At 38.3% G+C, this 22,193-nt stretch overlaps 1 protein-coding gene across 2 annotated transcripts in view; it reads right to left on the bottom strand.

Moving 5' to 3' along the window:
• The window catches only part of LAMA2 (laminin subunit alpha 2), a 614,120-nt gene that overhangs the window by 360,321 nt on the left and 231,606 nt on the right, over positions 1 to 22,193 (bottom strand). For both annotated transcript variants that reach the window (XM_003781659.1, XM_003781660.1), the window contains exons 5-7: positions 7,147 to 7,326; positions 3,973 to 4,062; positions 2,038 to 2,155 (exon numbers count right to left, since the gene is read on the bottom strand). In XM_003781659.1, the coding sequence (XP_003781707.1) occupies positions 2,038 to 2,155; positions 3,973 to 4,062; positions 7,147 to 7,326 (388 nt within the window). The remainder of the gene's footprint in view (positions 1 to 2,037; positions 2,156 to 3,972; positions 4,063 to 7,146; positions 7,327 to 22,193) is intronic.

Below are 22,193 nucleotides of genomic sequence, written 5' to 3'. Positions count from 1 at the left end.
TAAACAAGTGATGTCAACAAATCAGTTATTCACATAATTTAGGGAAGTAATTTATTTATTTATTTCATGAATTTAGCAGACAGTACTCATATTATTTATATTTTATAGTGGCAGCAAAAAGTCTAGCACCAGCCTTGAAAGTGACACAACTTACGAGGTATCATTATTAAAAAAATATATTGATAAGGAAAAGTTTAAATCTTGGGCATCAGCAAAAATCACAATAGAGAACAAATGGTTAGAAATAGTTCATCATTTTGAAACAAATGATGTTCCATTCAATAATGCACTAAAAATTGTGGGATACTCACTGTCCTTACCAGGAACTAATGATGCGACTGAACATCTTTTTTCTACGGTAAATAAAGTGTGGACATCAAAAAAATCACAATTAAGTGTTGAGACTTTGAAAGCCATTTTATGTGTGAAATATAATTTAACAAATTCTTGTGAAAAATTTCATGACCTTTTAAACAACGACAGCAATCTACTAAAAAATATTCACTCAAATGAGAAATATGCCAACAAATAAAATAATACTATACATAATGTTTTTAATGTATTATATTTGTAAATTGTACTTATGTTAAAATTTAAAAATATATATTACAATACTATTTTTGCATTCTATGAAAATTTTTGTTGCTCCATATAGACCAAATTTTTAATTAAGAACCCCCCCCCCCATCAATGGTGTCCCACTTTACCAGTGTTAAAAATCTGGTCACCTTACAATAGTAGTCTATAAAGTCATCCGTCACAGTTCTTGGGTATTTCCCTTCAATAAACACTAGACATATGGGTTGTCTTCAGCATGACAGTACAAATGAGGATTCGTTGACACATTGGCATTGCCAGTCATTTTACTATTTTTGGTTACGTACTGGCTTGTTTTTTGGTGGCCACTGTCCAATAATTGCTGGAGCATAGTTTATGCTGATGATTATCACTGATGCCACTTGTAATATGAGCAGTATGAGATACCTATATATTTTTTTGTGACAGAATCTCACTTTGTCACCCTCTGTAGAGCAATATGGTGTCATATCTCACAGCAGCCTCAAACTCTTGGGCTTAAGTAATTCTCTTACTTTAGCCTCCCAAGTAGCTGGAACTACCGGCACTTGCCACAAAGCCCAGCTATTTTCAGAGACGGGGTCTTGCTCATGCTCAGGCTGGTCTTATATTCCTGAGCTCAGGCAATCAATCCACTTGCCTCGGCCTTCCAGAGTGCTAAGATTATAGGCTTGAGCCACTGCACCCAGCCACTATACTCTTATCATTATTATGGACTATGACGATCCATATATTTTAAATATTAATACCTATTATTAGGATAATTATCTATTTTCCACAAATTTGATCTCTTCCCTAAGGTTCTGTCACCTTTTAATCTTCTATCCTTCTCAGCTCCTGCCCCTGAAAACCACCCTTAATAATTATTAACAATGAAGCACAGGGCTTTTTTTTTTCCAGCTAATAAATTGACTCTAACATGTGAGGTATAATCTCTCACCTCTGATTTTCCTCTTCTCTTAGATGTTGGGTATTCCAAGGCTATTTATTTGCAGAAGAGATAGGTTTTAAGGCTCAAAGGGAGCAACTGAAAGGATCCGGAGCTAATACATGTTTCAGAACCATTTTATACATACATATGTTTAGAAGGCTTGTGTCTATATAGTCTAGGGTTTGTGTAATGTTTATTCACATTTCTATTACTCTCTATATACATCCTGCTACAGCTCCAGGTTCACCCTGAGGATATCATAATAAGTGTGTACTATGCTTTCATTTATTTCTCACCATCCTCACACAACAGTAAATTCATAGACATGTGGTAATTACTGGCTATGTTAAAAGACACTGAAACGCTGAGTAACTAAAATAGCAGGGCCAAGAATTTACCAGCTCTTGCCTCGGATAAAAAATATTTCCATATAAACTGGAAATACGAGTTCACCTAAAACCACCACGTTTTTATCACCTATGTCCAGGAGGGGAAGAGCGGCACATTCTGTCGGCCTCCCCAGAACATACCTTCACATTCGGTTTTAGTCAGGAAGGTGCCAGCTCTCCAAGGTTTCTGATGGAAGCCGGGACAGCACTGGTCACAGCTGTCACCACATGTGTTGTGCTCACACTCACAGCGAGATTTCTGGTCAAAAGGAGGGGTGGAGGGGCACACTGTTAGATTACTTAGAACGGTTAAGGGAGGGGCTCCCTCTGAAAGACATATGGAGAAAATATCATTAGATTGTGCCAAAAGCTAAAACTGCTGTCAGCCCGGGAAGGAAGCTGAGCTGGCCCAGGAGTGGGTACCTTGGATCAACGTCAGCTGAGGAGGTACTCTGTAGGGGACTGAGCACCAGGCAGGCGCTGGGAGCAGGACAATTTCCCGGCGTGGAGATGTTCTGCAGCCTGGAGACAAGCCTCAAGCAACTGCATGTGTTAATGAGATAAGATTGTGGCTCATTAGCAAGCAGGTGTTGGACCTTAAACATTTGTGGTGTATCAGGGTCGGAGGCGAGCCAGTGGGGAAAGAGCACGTAGCAATCATGAAGCAGTAGCTCCTGCACGTGGGCGCCCCCACACCTGTTGTATACTGTTTCAATAAAAGGCCACGGCAGAGGTTACTCGGAGCTTCCCTGCACCTATGGGAAGTCCACCTTTTGCAAGCATTGTACTTCTAATCCGTGTCCTGGCTGTTTTCTTGGTGCGGTGACGGGGTAACATAGTGCCATCAACAGTACTCGCTGCGTCTGAAATCACTGGGTTTAGGAAAAAGCAGAAAGGCCCACTTGGGGGGGTCTTGAAGACTGAATTCTCCTGACGAGGGATCTACATGTTTGGGGGATCCAAGGTGCATCTTTAAAGTGCTGTTAACATTTTGGGATGTGCCAAAGAGGAGGGAGTTGATTAGTAGATAGCTAAGGACAGAGGTGGGACAGAAATCTAATGTTCCCAGGAGCAAATCTCCCGTGTGTGTGTGTGTGTGTGTGTGCGCGCGCGCGCGCGCGCGCGCTCTGAGTAGAGTTTCAATTTGCCACATGGAACTGGCCCTCCAAGGGTCCTTGTGGGCTCTCAAAGCTTAGGACACACTGCTCATGGGTGCAATTTATGGGGAATACCCAGACCATGGGGGATGCAGCACCACAGCTTTGCCGTAAAAACATGCCAGGGCACTTGACTCTTCCTAGGAGACAGCATTTCAATCCATTAATCAGAAACCAGCTTTGAGTGTGTAATGTCATTTGTATCACAATTTTAGCTAAGGAAAGAAAGATATCCCCACCTGTCTTCACCAAGCTCACTATTCAATGTGTTTTTTCCAAATCCTGTGAAGTAGACGATTTTGAATTTCCCTGGTCTGTTTATGACAGGAAAAACTGATGCTTATTCATCTTCTCCTTTAGGTTATGTTGATTTAATTTGCTGTCATTAATGAAAAATTCCACCCCAAAGCATTCCAGCATTTTCTGGCGTGGCACTGTGAGTGCTCTCCTGAATTCTCTTCCACCCCACTCCACATAGCCCCTGTCCTGCCTTAGCCCGCTAGTTCACAGCTGTTTGTATATTTACTTCCATGCACAGTTTTTTTGTTTGCATGAATTTTGTGATTAAAAATTTTAAAAGAAATGGTCAGGTTGATTGATGGTGGGCATTCTCTAAAGCTAAATCATCCAGTATGCTGTCAGAGTTAGCGAGGTCTCAAAATAGATAGAGCAGTTTGGAGACTTCTTTTTGGAAAAAAAAAAAAAAAAACTAATTTATTTTTTGATACCATGATGGCGGATTTCAAAGTCGATCATCCTAACTGCCAGCTCTGATTTCACCCTGGCATGGCTTTCTGCTGCACCGTCTAAGTGGGGACCTAATACCCATTCACAGCGTTCCCTGTCAGCAAAGACTCTCATGAAACATTTTACAGTTCAGGGCTGCGTTTCGCCTTAAGCATTCTATAAATATACATACATTTGTCGCTGGATCGAGTGGACAAGCCCTGGCATGACCATAGCAGATGCACATCCCTCCAACGGAAATATCCTTGACTGAGTAGTAATACTGCAAAAAGCAATCCGGGGAGAAATCCTGTTAAGATGACTGCAAGGTGAAAGTAGCACAGGAGAACACTCAGTGAAAACCTTTATTTTCTGCCCTTTTATCCTTACTGGGAAGCACATTTGGGTTACTCGAGGACAAGTGGGAGCTCATAAAATGGATCAAGTGACTCCTCACTTTGTAATCAGAGCCCAGGCCAAGAATGCCTCTAATGTATGTCAGGTGGGCATTTTAGAAATTTCCTTCTCATCAAGTGCACGGTAGAGCCCTTGCTGCCAAGAGTGGGGCTGAGGACAACAGTTCTTTGTAAATGTTGCTTTACGTGGTTTCTTGCAAGAACACCTTTTATTGTGACTATAGGAACCTCAGTGCTCAGAAATCTTACGCAGGCTCTTTCACAGGATGGATTTGAAAAGAACCAACAACATTAGAAAGAAATTGTGCATATCATGATATAGTCCTTAACCATATAAGAAAAAAAGTAAAAGTAACTCTTTGTTTTACAGACCACTTTCTTTTTTTTTATTATTATGTTCAAAGATCCATATAACTACCTTCCTGTACAAAGTTAATATAGCCTTATGATGTTAAACCACTCAGCTATTTTAAAGACTATTTATAATTACAATGTAAAATGAAGTACTTTCACAATTTTAATATATACATATATATAGCATTTTATAATTGTCAGGGCACCTTCCATGATCACATCCCAATAACCATTATAGTGGTAGATAGTGCTATATTCCAATTATAAAATGAAAGAAAAATAGATTTAGCAAGAATAGGTAGCCAAAACCCTGAACTCCTTGACTTCAAATCCTCTTTTTTCAAGTTACTTATTTTTCTTCTTTCTTTTGTTTACTTTTGTTATGTGGATATAGTAGCTTTTAAATATTTTCATTATATTATCTTCTTTGATACGCCTAGACTTTGAACTAAGGGAACTTACTAGGAAGTTAGCTGCTGTTAAAATTCTTTTTTGCCCCACTTAACTTCATCACTGAATAATAGAGACACAAATGGAGATATTGCCTCAGAAAGCTGATACTGTAGTATTTGAGCATGCTTTTTAAAATTGAGAAATCTATTTTCAATATAAATGGATAATGCTTTGTTTTTGAGCCATGAAGAGGAGCTGAAATTCAATATCCTAGTTTTATATATATTTAAATTTACATGTAGTGTTTATTGAACTTGAGAACTTTCAAAAAACATATTTATATGTTGACTTCTGCCCCATTTTAGAGGCTCTTGCACAATAAAGTTATAAATAATAGATGTGCACCCCAGCCCCCACTCTGCCTCCTACAAAAGATGATAAAAAGAACACTAATTTATTTTCATTGATTTTTTTCCCCCTCTGATAGATACACTGTCAGAAAAGATTAAATTTCCCTTCAATATTATTCAGTCTTCCTCAGTGTATATTTTTAAGTTATGGCAAAATTAAAAGTGTTTTTTTAAAACAAGAATATAAGCATTGCTATAAAATAATGATCAGTTTTGCATGAGACAATTTGCAAAATGCTGAAATATAACACCAGGTAGCATTATTTCAGGTTTGGAAAATACAGGGCACTAAAACATCTGACGTATGTTGCATGGAAATATCTAAAACTTTAGAAGCTACTTGGTAATGATGAAGAGGCTAGATGTGGGGAAGTTAAATAATGAGGAGAGAAAATACGCGAGGAGCATTCAGGAACTGTGAAGATTCAGCCTACTGGTTTAGCAATTTGGCAGTTGGCAGCTGTGGTCTGACTTTATTGAGATCATTCTAGAAAGAAGTGCTTTTAATCCCTTTTCTTACCTGTACCTTTAGTCATACAGTAGACACCCTGACAACATGGATTTGCTCTATGGATTTATGGCTGAATCGACTCCTTGGTAATAATGTCTTGGCTGCATAGTGGCACACTTGGGAGGTGACGTAAACCAGTAAATGTGGCAGTGGGTAGCCAGGAAGAAGCACAGTTATCACTCATAGCAACCTGGGTTGGCCATGTGTATCATAATCCCACAAACTGTGATTTCACACTGGAGGATGACACTTCTGTTAGCTCCCGTGTCTAAAGATGCTTTAATTGTTCCATTGATATTTAATTTGTAAAGAAAAATAAAAGAGCATGTAGAATTAATTTTCCCCTAGTGTAGAGCTTTTTTTACTCTATAGCTTATGATTCATTAATGAAGCACAAAACCAAATTATTTGATTAGACAAGATGGTCCAGAGACCAGCAACATAAACATCACCTGGAAACTTTCTAGCATTTTTTTAGAATTGTAGAGTCACAGCCCTTTAGAACAGGGGTCCTCAAACTTTTTAAACAGGAGGCCAGTTCACTGTCCCTCAGACTGTTGGAGGGCCAGACTATGAGCCCTGGGACGAGCCGGCTGCTAAGCAGGACAGGCAGCGGCAGCAAAACCACCTGGCGGGCCAGAAAAATGTCTTACGCGGGCTGCATGTGGCCCATGGGCCATACTTTGAAGATGCCTGCTCTAGAACCTACTGATTCAGAATCTGTATTTCCACAAGATTACTAGCTGATTTCATGCAGATATTGTGCGTGCTCTCTCTCTCTTTCAGTGTGTGTGTGTGTGTGTGTGTGTATGTACTGAGTCATGATATCAAATGTATTTTCTTCATGTGGATTGTAGCCAAAAATGTTTCAAAGCCCGTGAACTTCTAGTAGTAACTCCTCAAAGCCAATTATAATGGTAATGAAGATTATCTATAGTAACAAACTGTAACATAGTCCTCAAAAATAAGATTTATGGACTGGACATTATGATCATCATTTTACAAAAAAGAGAAATTAAAGTTTAAGAATGTTAAAACATTTGTTAAGTGATACACACTTGTTAAGTGTCAAAGTTATGATCTGAACAAAGTAAAGTCTGTTGAACTTTAAATAATTATTATTAGTAATGAAAAGGATTGAAAATTTAAAAAGTAAATAATAATGATTGACAACAACCTCACCTATAAATCACTGGAATATTTCTTTTTAAATTCTTTATCAGACAATGAGGAATACAGGAGTAGTCTCATTCACAGGCTCCCATATTTCCTCATAAACTTACTCGTCGGGTGACAATGGGGTCGATTTCTCGTGGATCTTTGTGGGCAAACATCATTAAGTCAGCATTCAAGGTGCGGATCCTCTGGAATCTCAGGCGAATATAGCGAGCAGAGGTAAATTCCAGAAGTTCAGGGGAAGGATCATCAGCACTTGGTCTTCCATTGATTAAAGAAATGTGAATCTACACAATGAGGAAAACAATATAACCATTAAGTGTACCCCAAATTAAATATCTGATTTTCTTTCTTTATTTTTGGAAAAATAAAGATAAGTTCCCATTGTCTCAGTTACGCAGATCCAGGCTCGTGTTTACTCACTGGAATCTAGTGAAGTAATTCAGGGATGCTCTGGTACTTTGAATATGTGTACATGAAATCCATTTGCTTGTATTCTAGGCATTCTCTGTATCCTATAATCATCTATATTCCTGTGTTCCAAGGCAGTCTGTCAACTTGACTTTCCGAGTATTTTCCTAAAATCTTAATTTAATCATTTCTTTTCTGAAAAGCATTGTGCCCTAAATTATTTAAAAATCTGGTATACAGTGAAAATTCAAAAAACTTGGTTAAAAATGTTACAAAATATCAGATAAAAGCAAGAATCTACTGGAAGCTTTAAAACTAATTCTGTAGTTGAAAGTAGCAAACTATGTAGCCTTATAATGTAGAGAGGAAAAATGACAAATTACAAGAAAAATTAGAAAAATCTATAATCATGATGAGAGACTTTGATAGGTTGTTTTTCCTTGTTATTTTATAACTTTGTTAGTTTTTGTTCAACCAAGAGGACAAAATTTTACCAAGAATACTTGGTAAGGTATTTTTCACACCCTGAAAAATATACTGTACAAAAATAGTGAAAAGAATTATAAATTTTTAGAAAAATAACTAAGCACAATTGACACCAGAAGGATTGAACCAGATCATTTTCCATGCCAAAAATTGGGAGAAATTACCAAGGAACTGCCTTCTAAATATGCACATGACTGACATAATCTCACAAGGATTTCTCCAGAGCAGAGAATTCTAATGAGGGACAAATTGTTTGATGAAAAGGATTCCTATCACAGATAAAGGAAGTATGCCCCTAATACCAAAAGTACACCTAAAAATCAACAAAGAAAAAGAACAACACCATAACACAAAAAATGGACAAATAATAGGAGTAATGTTCATTAAAAGCACTTTGATAAGCTCTCCATTTTTTCAGATCAGGAAACACCCAAATATCAGTAATACTGATGGGAAGACATAGGGGTTTAGACATACCTTCTATATTTATGGGTATGAGTGTAAGATGGCACAAACTCAAGAAAGTCAATTTAGCAATAACTCTCAAAATTAGAAATGCATAGGATTTTTTACTTTGCAATTCCACTTCTGAGAATTATGCTATATATTGAAAATAATACAGATATTATATTACATATGGACTGAATATATATAACAGATTGAATGCTTGTGTTCTTCCTAAATTCGTATGTTGGAACTGTAATCTCAATGTGATAATATTTGGAGGTGAGACCTATGGAGGTAAATAGGTCATGAGGTTGGAACCCTCAAGGATAGGATTAGTGCCCTAATAAGAAGAGGCCAAAGAGCTAGCTGTCTGTTTTTCCACCATATGAGGATACAGTGAGAAGTCAGCAGTCTGCAAGACAGGAAGAGCATACTCAGCAGAACCCAAATATGCTGTCACCCTGATCTCAGATTTCTAGCCTCTAGAACTGTGAGAAGTCAGTCAATTTCTGTTGTTTATAAGCCACACAGTCTATGGAATTTTGTTACGCAGTCTGAACTGACAAAGACAATATTATTCTTTCAGCATATTTTGGTCATAGCAAAAGTTTAGAAAACAACCTAATATTCATCAGTGTGGGGCTGGTTAGATAAATTATGCAGCTATATAATGAATTACATATACTGATAAGAAAAGAATGAGGAAGTGCTTGATATACTAATAGAAAGAAGTACACATTCTCACTTTTTTTGGTGCAATATAAATGGAATATTAACGTATGCCATAAATGGAATCAAATAAAAATTGTTTAAGAAATCAAAAATGGCTGGTAGATTTTGAACTGAAAACACACAGCTAGAGAAAAAAAAAGAGAGAGAGAAAGAGTCCTGTGGTGGGGCAGGAGATGTTCAGGGAGAGTATAGTTAGTGCAAACACTGGGGAGGTAAGGCTCAAGGTCAACCCACTGAAATTTTCATCCACTTTTGCAAGATGATATATCATGTGTGTTAATTACATTTTTTGACAGGAGAGGCAATGATATGTATTTCCATTCCTAACATCCTGCATTTAGATAATCCCAGAGAGCTTTTTACAAACTGACTGCCAATAACTACTTGAGTCACTAGAGAAATACGGCAAACTCTGAGATGAGAAATGAATTCTGATGTCGCAAAGGATAAACTCAAAATGCCTCATGATAAAAATATGAAATTTCCCAGCTAATTGACTCTACCCTGGATACTCAGGAAAGAATGAATTCATTGAATGAAACCATTTAGGGGTGACAGCAGCAAGGTCTCCCAAAATACCGAATTTCAAAACCCTGAATGCCCTCTAAATAGAAGAAATTCTAAAAGAGTAAAATAGATCTTGCATATTCCACAATTATGGCATCAAGCAGATGAGCCAGAAATATGTTTAAAATTAAGTTGTCTTTATTGCTTAAGGGGATATCAGCTAAATGTTAAAAGAGTGAATAAATAGATGCATGAAGTCATTACGATCAATTTCTCTTAGAGGTTAATTTTGGCATCCAGAAAAGTCACCAGGGCCTTTGAATTCATGTTTAAACTCCTACCACATTTTCGCTTGACTGTCCCCCACCCCCAGAATGGTCTTTGAAATAAAGGAGACCACTACATGTCTAGGATGACAATTTCTGAAAAATTATTAAGGTTTATTTGACATTAATGTTGTGGTGAACCACGTGTGTGTTGTGTAAGGAATCCGGAAGTTCCTCAGTTAAACATACAAAGACTTTCTTTTAAGAAAGTGTACATATTCTAATTTAGGTTAATAAACCAGATGATAGCTACATGAAGGATTCAGCAAAAGAACACTTCTCTTCACAGCTTTGGTATTTTCATCAAGCAGCTCTGCCAAGAGATCTTGTGAGCATAGTTAGTCCCAAGCTGTTTCTGGGATATAAAACCAGCCAGCTGTTTGGCCATGTTGTGTGCAGCTTCCTTCCAATGCTTTTTAAAAAAATTTTTTTCTACTCCCTTTCAAAATAAATCATAATATTGGATAGAATATTTCCACTGGCACAATGATGTATAATTCCAAGTCTGCTGTAAAGTTGAGCTTCGCATACTTCCTGATTTCCTATGGGGTGACAACTGGAGCATGTCCATCCTCCAGGAAGATGAAAAGTATCAATCCCCGAGACCGCCACTGCCTTGCTGTGAGGCCCTGGGAAATCTGTGGCCGTCTAATGTCTCCTGAAATGGTTTCTATTACAGACGTGTGGGTGGGTGGGTGTTCACGCTGTCACAGGCACTCATTAAAACTGAAAATATCAGCCTATGATTATTAACTGGTTTTTGGATTTTAAACTTACACTTTGCTTTGAAATGAGTTGGCAAATGAAGGAGGAAAAAAACCTCATCTTATAACTAAATGACTAAGTCACTATTACACTCTGTTCACCCACCTAATTCTGTTTTTATTAGTGTGGGTATACTATGCAAATTATGTTTTCCTTGCAGATGGATAAGACCTCTGGGACTTGGAGGCATTTTTTTCTTTAGAATACATTTTCAAAGTAGTTTATCCAGAAAATACTCATATTTCTAGTAGAGATAATTGCCCCTTATTATTATGCTTGTCTATTCATATTGCTACATTTGCTCCAGAAGGCTGGAAGAGCGATAGTCCTAAAACCCTCCTCAATGGTCAAAGTTTGTTGAGTGAACAGATGGATGGGAGAATGAAAACTGCTGGGAGATCTTCAGTAAGTCTCAGAAACTTGAAATGAGAAGCCCAAGTGTGCAGCCGACAACTTGGTGTGTAGTCTACACCCTTAGAACATTTTAAAATCCTAGTACAACAAGTTGAAAGTAAGCAGACCCCAGGAGATATTATAGAACACTCAATCCCTATGTGCCAGGTTGAAATTAGCTACCTATAGATGTGGTCAAAGAATTTATAGGTAAGAATTGGCTGAGACATCTGGAAACGTCTTATAGCCAATCATGTTTAATATGGTATTAGTGGGGCCAGGCGTGGTGGCTCACACCTATAATCCTAGCACTCTGGGAGGCCAAGGCAGTGGACTCCAGTCCACTGGACTCCATCACCAGTGTCCTCCTTGAGCTCAGGAGTTGGAGACTAGCCTGAGCAAGAGTAGGGACCCTGTCTATAAAAATAGCTGGGTGTTAGGTGGGTACCTGAAGTCCCAGCTACCCAGGAGGTTGAGGCAAGAGAATCTCTTGAGTCTAGGAGTTTGAGGTTGCTGTGAGCTGTGACACCACAGCACTCTATCCAGGGTGACAAAGTGAGACTCTGTCTCAACAACAAAATAATAATAACAATAATGATAATATGATATTAGTTTAGGGAAGGTAGTTAAGATTATGGAGATAAGGCCACGCACAGTTGCTCACACCTGTAATCCCAACACTCTGGGAAGAGGAGGGGGTGGATTGCTTGAGCTCAGGCATTCCACACCAGTCTGAGGAAGAGCAAAACACTGTCTCTACTAAAAAAAAAAAAAAAAAAAAAAAAAGAAAGAAAAAGAAAAAACTAGCTGGGAGTTGTAGCAGGTGTCTGTAGTCCTGGCTACTTGATAGGCTGAGGCAAGAGGATTGCTTGAGCCCAACAGTTTGAGGTTGCTGGGAGCTGATAGCAGGACACTTTACCTACGTTGACAGAGTGAGACTGTATCTCAATAAAAGAGGAAAAAAAAAGATGATGAATATCACCTTGAAAAATGAACCTAATCTCTTTTATTTTAGACTCTGAAAATAAGAAAAAAATAGTACAGTCATCCCTTAGTGTCCATAAGGGATTGGTTTCAGGACCCCCTTGGATACCAAAACCTGTGAACTCCCAAGTCCCTGATATAAAATGGTATAGTGTTTGCATATAACCTACGTACATCCTCCTGTATACTTTAAATCAGCTCCTCATTACCTATAATATCTAACACAATGTAAATGTTGTATAGATTGTTGTAATACTATATTGCTTAGGGAATGCTGGTAAGAAAACAACTTGCACGTGTTCAATACAGATGCAATTTTTGCTTAATATTTCTGATCTGAGGTTGGTTGAAGTAATGAGTGTGGTACCCATAGAAGGCTCACTGTATATGTTGGGGAAGGGAGGTAAGCTGTGGGAAGCTTAGGGCCTGGGGATAGTGCAAGAGTGTATTATTGTTTTTCCAGCACAGAGTAAAGACTCTGGGGTCTGGCTTTGGCCAGTAAATAGGTACATTTTGATCTATTCCTTCTCAGTACTCCTATTATTCCACTGATCTTTCTTTGTTCCACTGAGACTGCTCTTGGAAAAGTCACCAGTGTCCTTCACATAGCTGAGTAAAATGACCCACTTTCAGTCCTCGCCATACTGAACCTATTAGCAGTGTTTAAAACAACAGATTACTCCACTGACTCCCAGAACACACTGTCCTTGCCTTGTTCCTATCTCTCCAGCTACATCTTCCCATTCTCCTTCACAACTAGCTGGCTCTTCCCCGACTTTCTAATATTAGAGCCCCACAGTGCTCAGTCCTTGGCCATGTGTACTCACTTGGTAACACCATCAAAGCTCAGGGCTGTAAATACCATTTCTACTGATGCCTCCCACATTGAATTCTCCGGGCGTGACTCCTCTCCAGGTCAGAATGCAGACATCCATTGTCTACTTGCTAAATTCACTCACCTGTTTAACAGGCATTTCAAACTGAGTTCCTGATCTTCATCCCTAATCTTCTCAATCGCACTAAATTGGAATCAACATTTTAGACTCTTGCTTGGCTACTTTTGTTTTCTTTCATTCTACATCAACTCTCTCTGCAAATCTTGTTGGCTCTACTTTCAAAATAGACTCAGCATCCCAGCACATACCACCTTCATTAAAACCGCTGGGGGCCAACCTTACATCATCTCCCACCTGGGCAAGTACTGTTACTTGTTTCTCCACCCACTAGGACTTGAGTCCCGGGAGTTGAAGGATTTTTATCATGTTGTTAATTGATCTAATCCCCAGCACATAGGATAGCATCTTGTAAAAATTAAATGCTAAGTAAAAACTTTTGAATAAATGAAACTTATTAATTTCCAAATGTTTGGCAAAGTTAGCTTTCTATCTAAAAAGCAATTTCAGAGAAAAAGTAGAATTTTTTCATTTTATTATATTTATACGATTATACTCTTATATGAATAAATCTTTGAATATGCTATTTCCACAAGATGAAATTAAAGTCTGTAATCCTTCATAGATTTTTCTAGCCAACTACTTAAAGTAAGTTGATTTAGAGGAAATTAAGAAATTAATAGCTTTGACCCATGCTTTCCTTATATCTAAGTCTACTGTGCATGCTGATAATACTTAAATATTAGTTAACTTTATTTTCTATTATAAGGGAGTTCCATTTGGACAGGATGTTTTTAGCTGAGAATAACACATAAATGTGTTTTCTGAAGCATAAAATGGAATTGAACTTAAGAACTGTTCCACTTAATTTTGTTAACTAGAGCAGAGTGCACTTTATCCTTTGGTTAATTCCTTCCATGGGCAAATCATTTCCCAGCTATTTCATTGTCCAACTTATAAATCCAAAACTTAACTTTTATAAGAGAGCCAATGAAAAATAAATGAAATATTAGGATAATAGATTATTTAAACCCTATGGATAATTCAGTAACCACAACTAAGTAACAATTACACATTACCCCGCTTCAGCAGAAAAGTTGGTATGAAGTGTATTATAATCTTTATGAATCATTACTAGTTTTGTTATATGTAACTGAATACTTGTCTAAAAAACCTACTTTATCAGAAAGGTTCTATTATAACTTCTAAAATCTTATCATATCAAAACACTATCAGGTTATCCTGAAATATTATAAAAATATGAAAATGTATGAACACATGAGCAATGCATGAGTAATATAAATACTGGATAAATAATAAAATTTGCATACCATGTCATTTATAATACAGGTTGCTAAAATATTGAAACATTTCAGTCTAGAGATTTCCCCACCAAAAATCTTTAGGGCCTTACCGAACACATAGAGGATTATAGACTCAATCTTTTCCTAGACATTATCTCCTACTCTACAGGCAGAGTTTTCTTTTCATTTTCCACATTTTGCTATTTTCTTCAAATACCGGTTGTCATTTTAGAATTATTTTTATTCAATCAAGCATTGCTTATTTGCACATTCAGAAAATTAGGTCCACCGAAGGCTTAAAACACATGCTGGCCTCTCGGAGTTTCTTCTCTGGTCCGCCTTACCTCTCAGTATTTCTCATTCCTGTCATCCATCAGTCATTCCTCATTCAAAAACATTGATTGGATGCCTGTTGTGTGGTCATTTCCCTTTTTATGCCATAGTCTCTGTTTCTCAAACACACCCGCTGTTTCTGCACTGCTCCCCTTTTACACGGATGCACTGTGCACATCTTTTAGGATTTGGCCCCAATGTCAATTCCATTCTTCTGCACATGCCTCCGTGATCTAGTCATTTCTCCTGTGAATTCCCCAAGCTCCCTTGACTCTCTCTTCCATTTCTATTGCCTGTTTACTTGTGCCTGCTACTAGACTATGAATACAGTGAGGTAATAACTTTGTCTTATTTATAGTAAACCCACAGTGCTTAACATATTGAGTAGTACATAACGGATTCTCAATAATTACTTGTTGAATGAATAAATCAATATCAGTGCCCAAATAGTACAGACTGGCCTAGGACTGCCAGTGAATTAACTTTCTCCTCAATAAAACACTTATAATTTGTGCATTGCATGTTATCATTTAGAATTTGACTTTGTATACATTTTAATTAGATTTTAAATTCCACTTATTAAATGTGCATCATAAATTTTAGTGTGAGTTTGTTTATCATCACACAATACATCATTTTTAAAGTTGCGGTAGTTCAAGTACACATAAAAATATTTTACAGGTATCTCTATAGATTGGGTAAATCAATAAAAAGTAATTAAAAACACTAGTGGAATCATTTCTAAAGAGAAAAATAATGGAATATACAAGTGTAATTAATATATCCCTTCAAGTATCATAATATTCCTACTAACCAGACTTTCCCTTCATGTAATACATAATACACTGAATTAATCTGGAAGATCTTTAATAAATATGCCACTATCATTAGAAGTTTATAAGCCCAAACAAAAACACTACTCTTCAGTAGTTAGTGACTAGTGAACTGCTAGAAAAGTAAGGCTTTTAATGATAAAAATGTCAAGAACTGTGTGCAACCTCAACTTCTGTAACTAACCTATTCCAAGAAGACAGGGAAATCTTGGCTTAATGAACCGTCTAACGAACAAGACTGTGTCATTGACAACTCTACCCTTGAGCTTAGTCTTAACAGATCTTTCACTATAAAAAACAACAAGTCTTTTGCTTCGGATACTTACTTGGTTTCAAGTGTCCCTGGAACTTACATTGCTTTTCTCCTATTTGTTAGAATTATAGGTCTTACACTGTATGTCTGAATGAAAGCTTTGCCTTCCACAAAATGTTTAAACAGATTCTTCACTGTCAAAGCAACACTCACCAATAAATTACAGCATAACAAGAGAAGGAGTTCTTTTTAAAGATTATTTGTCATCTTAGGTTTTTTTTTCTTCCTTTTGTAGTAAAACTACTTACAATATTACATCAAAGATTTGTGCAGCTTCTCTGCTGGTCAAAGAAGAGTGTATATTCCATTCTCTCTCCCCCCTCCCTCCCTCTCATTTTGTATTAGAGTCAGTTGGAACTTGTGTGTGTGTGTGCCAAGAGTAGATTTTATGAGGCAGTGCTTTCTAACTACTATGGAACTACTGAACACACAGAAGGACTAAGTTTTTAGGAAGTTCAAAAATAGAAACAGTCTCAGCTGCTTTAAGAATTCCAATTTTCCCAAAGTCTCAAAATTGGTATGGTCCTTCCTTTCAAAAAGCTTCTGGTGGTCTTCTTGCTCTCTTGCTTTGTGCCACTCAAAGCAATCCAGCAAAGCATTTAATTTTAAGCCCCTCACCCAAGGTAAGCTTAAGTTAGTTTCATCTGCAACATGCCCTTATGGGTGTCCTGTAATCCATCATAATTGAATGGAAGATCTTGGTGTTGTTCACACTGATGATGGCTATCAAAGAAACACTGACCACTAAGTGCTTGAATTTTCACAAGGAAAACTATTACTAAACTAAAATTTCACCCTCCACCCCCCATTTTTGCTCTAAAAGGAGGACCCTAGTACCCTGATATATAACAGTTCACTTTAGATATGTTTTTGTTTGTTTGTTTCTTTTTTGAGACAGAGTCTCATTTTGTTGCCCTTGGTAGAGTGCTGTGGTGTCACAGCTCATAGAAACCTTAAACTCTTAGGCTCTAGCGATTCTCCTGCCTCAGCTCCCTGTAGGGAGGAGTATAGGCACCTACCATAATGCCCAGCTATTTTTAGAGATGGAGTCTCGCTGTGGCTCAGGTTGGTCTCCAACTCCTGAGCTCAGGCAATCCACCCACCCTCAGCCTCCCAGAGAGCTGGGATTATGGATGTGAACCACCACACTAGGCCTTCACCGTATATATGTTTTAAAACATTTTCTAGTAATAATGAAAAAGTATTCCAAGTTGAAAATATATTTCATTTATCTTTGTGGTTTTCTTTCTCCAGTTAAAGTATATAATATTTGCATAGATAAAAAGCAGAGTTGTCAAAATAGATTTTTCTCAGTCTCTTCTGGGAATTTCCCATTTGCATTTTATCAAATACAGATGTCTTTGCTAAATCTTTGTGCTGTCAGCCTTACACTGTATAGGAATAGAGTCATCCTCTAAAATTCACAGCCAGGAGAGAGAGTTGGAGGAGTAGCATCAGAACAATTCAGGGGGGCAGAAATCATACAAAGTTCTCTCACTCTCCTCAAACATTTGCACTGCTACAAATTTTGTTTTGGGTGTGCCCCAACCAGAGGCAGCTTAAGAGAACAGAACCATTAGTCATCTATTCCAGCTTCATAGCTATTTCAGAAATCCCTTTGAAATAGACAAGACCTTGCACGTAAAAACAACGGTGGTTATGATTTCATAATTACTGGATATCAGACACTCTTGGATGTGATCTGTATGCACTAACTCACAAAATATTAACTGATTTAATTCTTACAACATCCTCACAAGGTCAGTGTTATTATTATGTCATTTTTTTTAATTGAGATAGAGTCTCACCTTGTCATCCTGGGTAGAGTGCCATGGCATCACAGCTCACAGCAACCTCAAACTCTTGGGCTCAAGATATTCTCTTGCTTCAGCCTCCCTAGTACCTGGGACTACAGGCATCTGCCACAGCACCCGGCTATTTTTTAATTTTTCTAATTGTAACAAGTATGGCTAAGTTCATATAGCTAGGATGTGCTCCAGTTCTAGTCTACGTTCACTGAACATGCTCACCACTATACCACCTTTCTTGAATAAAAAACAGCTGCTAATGTGGGCATTATATGAAGACTTACAAACAGAAAGCTCCCCGCCTGTGAGAGCCTGTTTTATGCACCTTCCCGTTAGCCTTCCATCTGACTTGGGCTTCCATTCCAATCCTGTCAATGACAGATCCAGCATTTTAACTCCATCTTCTCTTTATTGTCCTGTTCTTGAATTTTTGAAATTGTCTTTACTGTTTTATTTCCCCTGCTCTTGCTTCTCTTCATAAATTTGTGCTGGATTTCTCCTTCCAGGCCTATCCATTCTGGAGTTCCTGGGGTAGGTTGCTTACCAGGCCCCAGGTCACCACTCAGGACCCACGTCTAGATCAGATGGTACCCAGGCCTTCTGGGAGGGACCAGAGCGACCTGGAGTAGAGTAGCAGTGAGCACTGCGACAAAGGAGAATCCCAGACCTGATAACACCTTCAGGCATTGATCCATATTAGCAAAAGCCCCTTCCGGTCAATGGAAACAAAGCTCTGTGCTGACCAAAACCAGAAACGTGCCTAAGAGTTGAAGGTTAAAAACCTGCGTATCCAGAAAAGAAACAACTCCTAAAGTCTTAATTAGCATCATAGCAAATGAAATTGGTAATGACAGGTTTACTATTTAAGTATTTTAGTAAGTGCAAACCATTCACCAGTGTTCAAAAACATGTATACTTTATAGTACATTCTAGAAGATAGGAAGTATTCCAAATTATAAAACTTCAAATTGTAGGGGAAAAAAGAAAATATCTTAACACCAAAAATAAGTATCTGTGAAACTAACACATAATCTCCCTTAATGTGGAGAGCTATTAGACAAAGTCCTGATAGAGTAAAAAAAAAAAAGCCACTCAGAGTACAATGACCTACATTGGGGAGACAGAACAATCAGTACGCTTGAAAGACATGGAAAACAACACAAAGGGAGACTTGAGCAACATTTTCCTGTTTTGTTTTCAGTTCCCGTGTGGGAACACTTGTTTAAAATTAAAATAAAATCTTGGAGCACGAGGTATAAATACAATGCCAGATCTTGTGTCATTAGATTGGAACACAACCCAGACACATACTTGAAAGAGAAATTCAGCCCCTTTCATTCTCATCCTCTGACTCCAGGGTCCCCCCGAGGGATAGTGTGTAAGTGTGCGCATGTGTATGTTACAAGTACAGAAGTAAAAGCTGTATAAAGTTATTAATTTACAATTTCTCCCAACTGTATATAAGCAGCGTTTGGAGATGGCTGTTGGAAATCTCAACTGATTTTATGTTCAGAGAGGTTGGTACTCAAATAGCAAGTTGCCAGAGACTTTAAAATAGGGAGTCATACTAATATCAGGGAAGAGATTGAACTTGAACGTAGACACAAGCTCCTCTAGACTGATCATGTTCCATAGGCTAACTATATTTCTAACGTCCCCAGCATTGTGCATGTGTAAACTACAGTCCCCATGAGTGTCACTTTCCCACCCCTGACCTTTGCCTACTGACTCCCTACTCTCACCTGTATTTTAACATCCTCTGAATGTTCCAACTTTTTTCACCTTTCCCCCTCCTCTTAGTTTCGTTTTCATGTTACTAATTTCCTTACCTCTCTTTCCATATCATTACTTATTCTTCACCTATCTCTTATTTATTTACTCTTTCCTGCTTAATTTCACTTCTGTCTGTAGAGTGAAATTGAATATCCAGAGCTGGTCAAGTTTCTATGTTTCCAAGTGAAATCATGTGGTCTATCACTCTAAACCCTTAGCCTCCCTCTGCCAGAGGAAACGGCAGGTCTTATCTCTTCAATTTTATGACTTTTTTATTGCACAAGGAATAAAAAAATAAACAAAAAAAATTAAATTTATTTTTGCAGAATAAAATTCTTTATCTGAACAGATTCATTTTCATTTTGCTGGGTTTCTAAATCTGAATCTGGGTGTAAGACTACAAGGGTGTTTGTATAGGTATGCTCTTGTAATATCGACCACCCCTGGGTACTTGATGCTTTGTGTAACTGCTTGTATGTAGGTGTTTGTGTGTGGGGGTGGGGGAGGGTATGCACAGAGACTTAACTATGGTGTTAAGATCACATATATTGAGTTGGAGATAGATTGCTTATGTTCCAATTCCAGCTCTTCCATTTATTGCCTGTGTAAATTTAGGAAATTTATTTAATCTCTCTGTGCCTCAGTTTTCTCTGTAAATGGCAAATACTAATTTTAACAAAATTTCTACTTAGCCTGAATCTTTGATGCAGGGGATTTGAAGAATGAGCCCAAACACCACACAGCTATGTGACAGGAGAGAGTTTATTGTAGAAAAAGGACTAGAGGAGGAAAGGAGAGCAACAGAACCCCAGGTAGCGGCAGCAGAGGGAGAGACCTATGGGGGAAGCCCCCCATGGGCTTTTGTCTAGGGGTTCACATACTGGCTGGGAGCAGGGGGCCTTGGGAATGTCTGTGGCACTTGGCCAGGAGCCCACAGACAGAAAACATTCTGTCCATGTCTATTAGCAAACGAATATAGGAGCAAATGGATGAGGTCCTGCAGTCTCTGACCCAATGAAACAGCATGGTGTATGTTTCCACTCTCTGGGGGAACTACCAGATGAGATCAGGATGCTTTTCCCTGATCTTGCTCGAGTCCAGAGAATCAGGCCTGGAAAGGCCTCTTTTCCCAGGATTAGAAAACAGAAGCCCCTGTCCAGCTCTGAACAGAGGACCCTATATCACCAATATCTATCTTAAAATACTGTGTGGTATATTGACAGAAACAAGGTATGTGAAGTCATTAGAATAATACCTACCACACAGGAACCACTATTGTTAGCTGTTGTTACTCTTGAAAGAGTAAGAAAAATAAAGCCGATGACAGTGTCTCTTGGCCAAACAGGATGTGCTCCACCCTTTATTACCAACCTGGACAGCCTGAGACAGTGGGGACAAAGTTTCCACCCACCAGGGAGAGGAAGGATGATCTTGAAATTGCCACAATGTTTTAATGTCCATGGGAGACAAGGGCATCCAGCCTTCCTGTGTTTTGTCTTTTCATCCGTATCCAGTTTTCACACAAGCAAGCCCTGGGCTGAGGCTGTTGCTCCAGGGTGGCCTGTAGTCTCAACCCTGGATGTGATAGCTTTTAGGGCCAAGATGAGAGTAGATGATCAACTACAACATAAAGGCACCAGGAAGAGGAAGTTAGAGAACTACTGACATCTGGGCAGCAGTTTATAAGAAGAGAAAAATAAAATGGAAAAGCACGTGATGTGAGAGGACCCCAGATTTGCAGCTCATCGCTGCCTATACACAGATGGCCAGACATCATTCAAAACACCACGCTTGTAAGAAGGCATTTCATTGAGGAGGTCTGCTGTTAATTTTGCAAGCTTAACAGTACCAGAGCAATTACAATACATGTCAACAGTATCCTAAGCACAGGTTCCTCCCATTATGCTGTATGGAGTTGGACCATAATTATTTTTACTAGATTTCTAGGATGTTGGCTCCGTGCACCTCGACATCTGTACAGCACCAAGGGGTCTCTAGTCCCTTCAAAGAAACAGGGTGCGCAAAGGGACCTCTCCTCCCACACAGGCAGAAGATGAAGTTTTCTGTAGACTTACTGAGTACACAGCGTTCTTGTTCCTTTGCTGGACTCAGACTAACTTCTGACCACAGGAAGCTACAGGGCCAAGCCCTCACAGAAGCTTGATCCAGCTTGTGCTGTTGGAGAGCTGGCGGGGAGTAAGGACATGCTGAAACTCAAGGCTTTATTTTCTGCAGGAACCCGTGCAGAATAGCTAATATTCAGAAATATTAATACTTAAGAGAATTGAATAAATAGCTGATTAGAGGTCATTGATCATTATTCTAAGTTACGTGTCCGCAGTGGACTTTTTGTTTCACCACATTCTTTTCCTCTTTCCTCTGGACAAACTCAGTGTGAATGAAAGGTGAAGGGAAGAAAACATTTAATCAATCTTCCAGGGGCCAGGACTGAATTGCTTTCTGTTATACATTTGCTGCCAACTTCACAGAATCAGGTTTGTTTTCAATTATTTGTAATATGCTTTCCCAGAAGAATTTATAAAAGGTTGTTTAGGCAATGTTCCTTTTTCTATTAATGACAAAAAATACAACTGCTTCTCCTTAGCAAAAAGAAAAGGATTTAAATTAGGAAAATTGTTATGAATGTTGTCGTTGGAGTTGAGAGTTTTTCCTTTTTTCCTGCATGTGGGGTTTTATTCTCAACTGGCTTTAGTGAGAAGTGACAATAACATTGTTACATTTCTGCTTTCCTCTCTAGGGACGAAAAAGAAGCTAACATGAATCCCTTTATGGAGCTGGTTTCTAACAGTGACACCTATAAAAAATAAGCATATGTCATGTTTATC

The sequence above is a fragment of the Otolemur garnettii genome, unplaced genomic scaffold (genome assembly GCF_000181295.1).
Source record: "Otolemur garnettii isolate 467f Iridium unplaced genomic scaffold, OtoGar3 scaffold00002, whole genome shotgun sequence".
Lineage (NCBI taxonomy): Eukaryota > Metazoa > Chordata > Mammalia > Primates > Galagidae > Otolemur > Otolemur garnettii.
The sequence above is the reverse complement of the archived record's forward strand: the minus strand, read 5'-3'. Positions and strand labels throughout refer to the sequence as shown.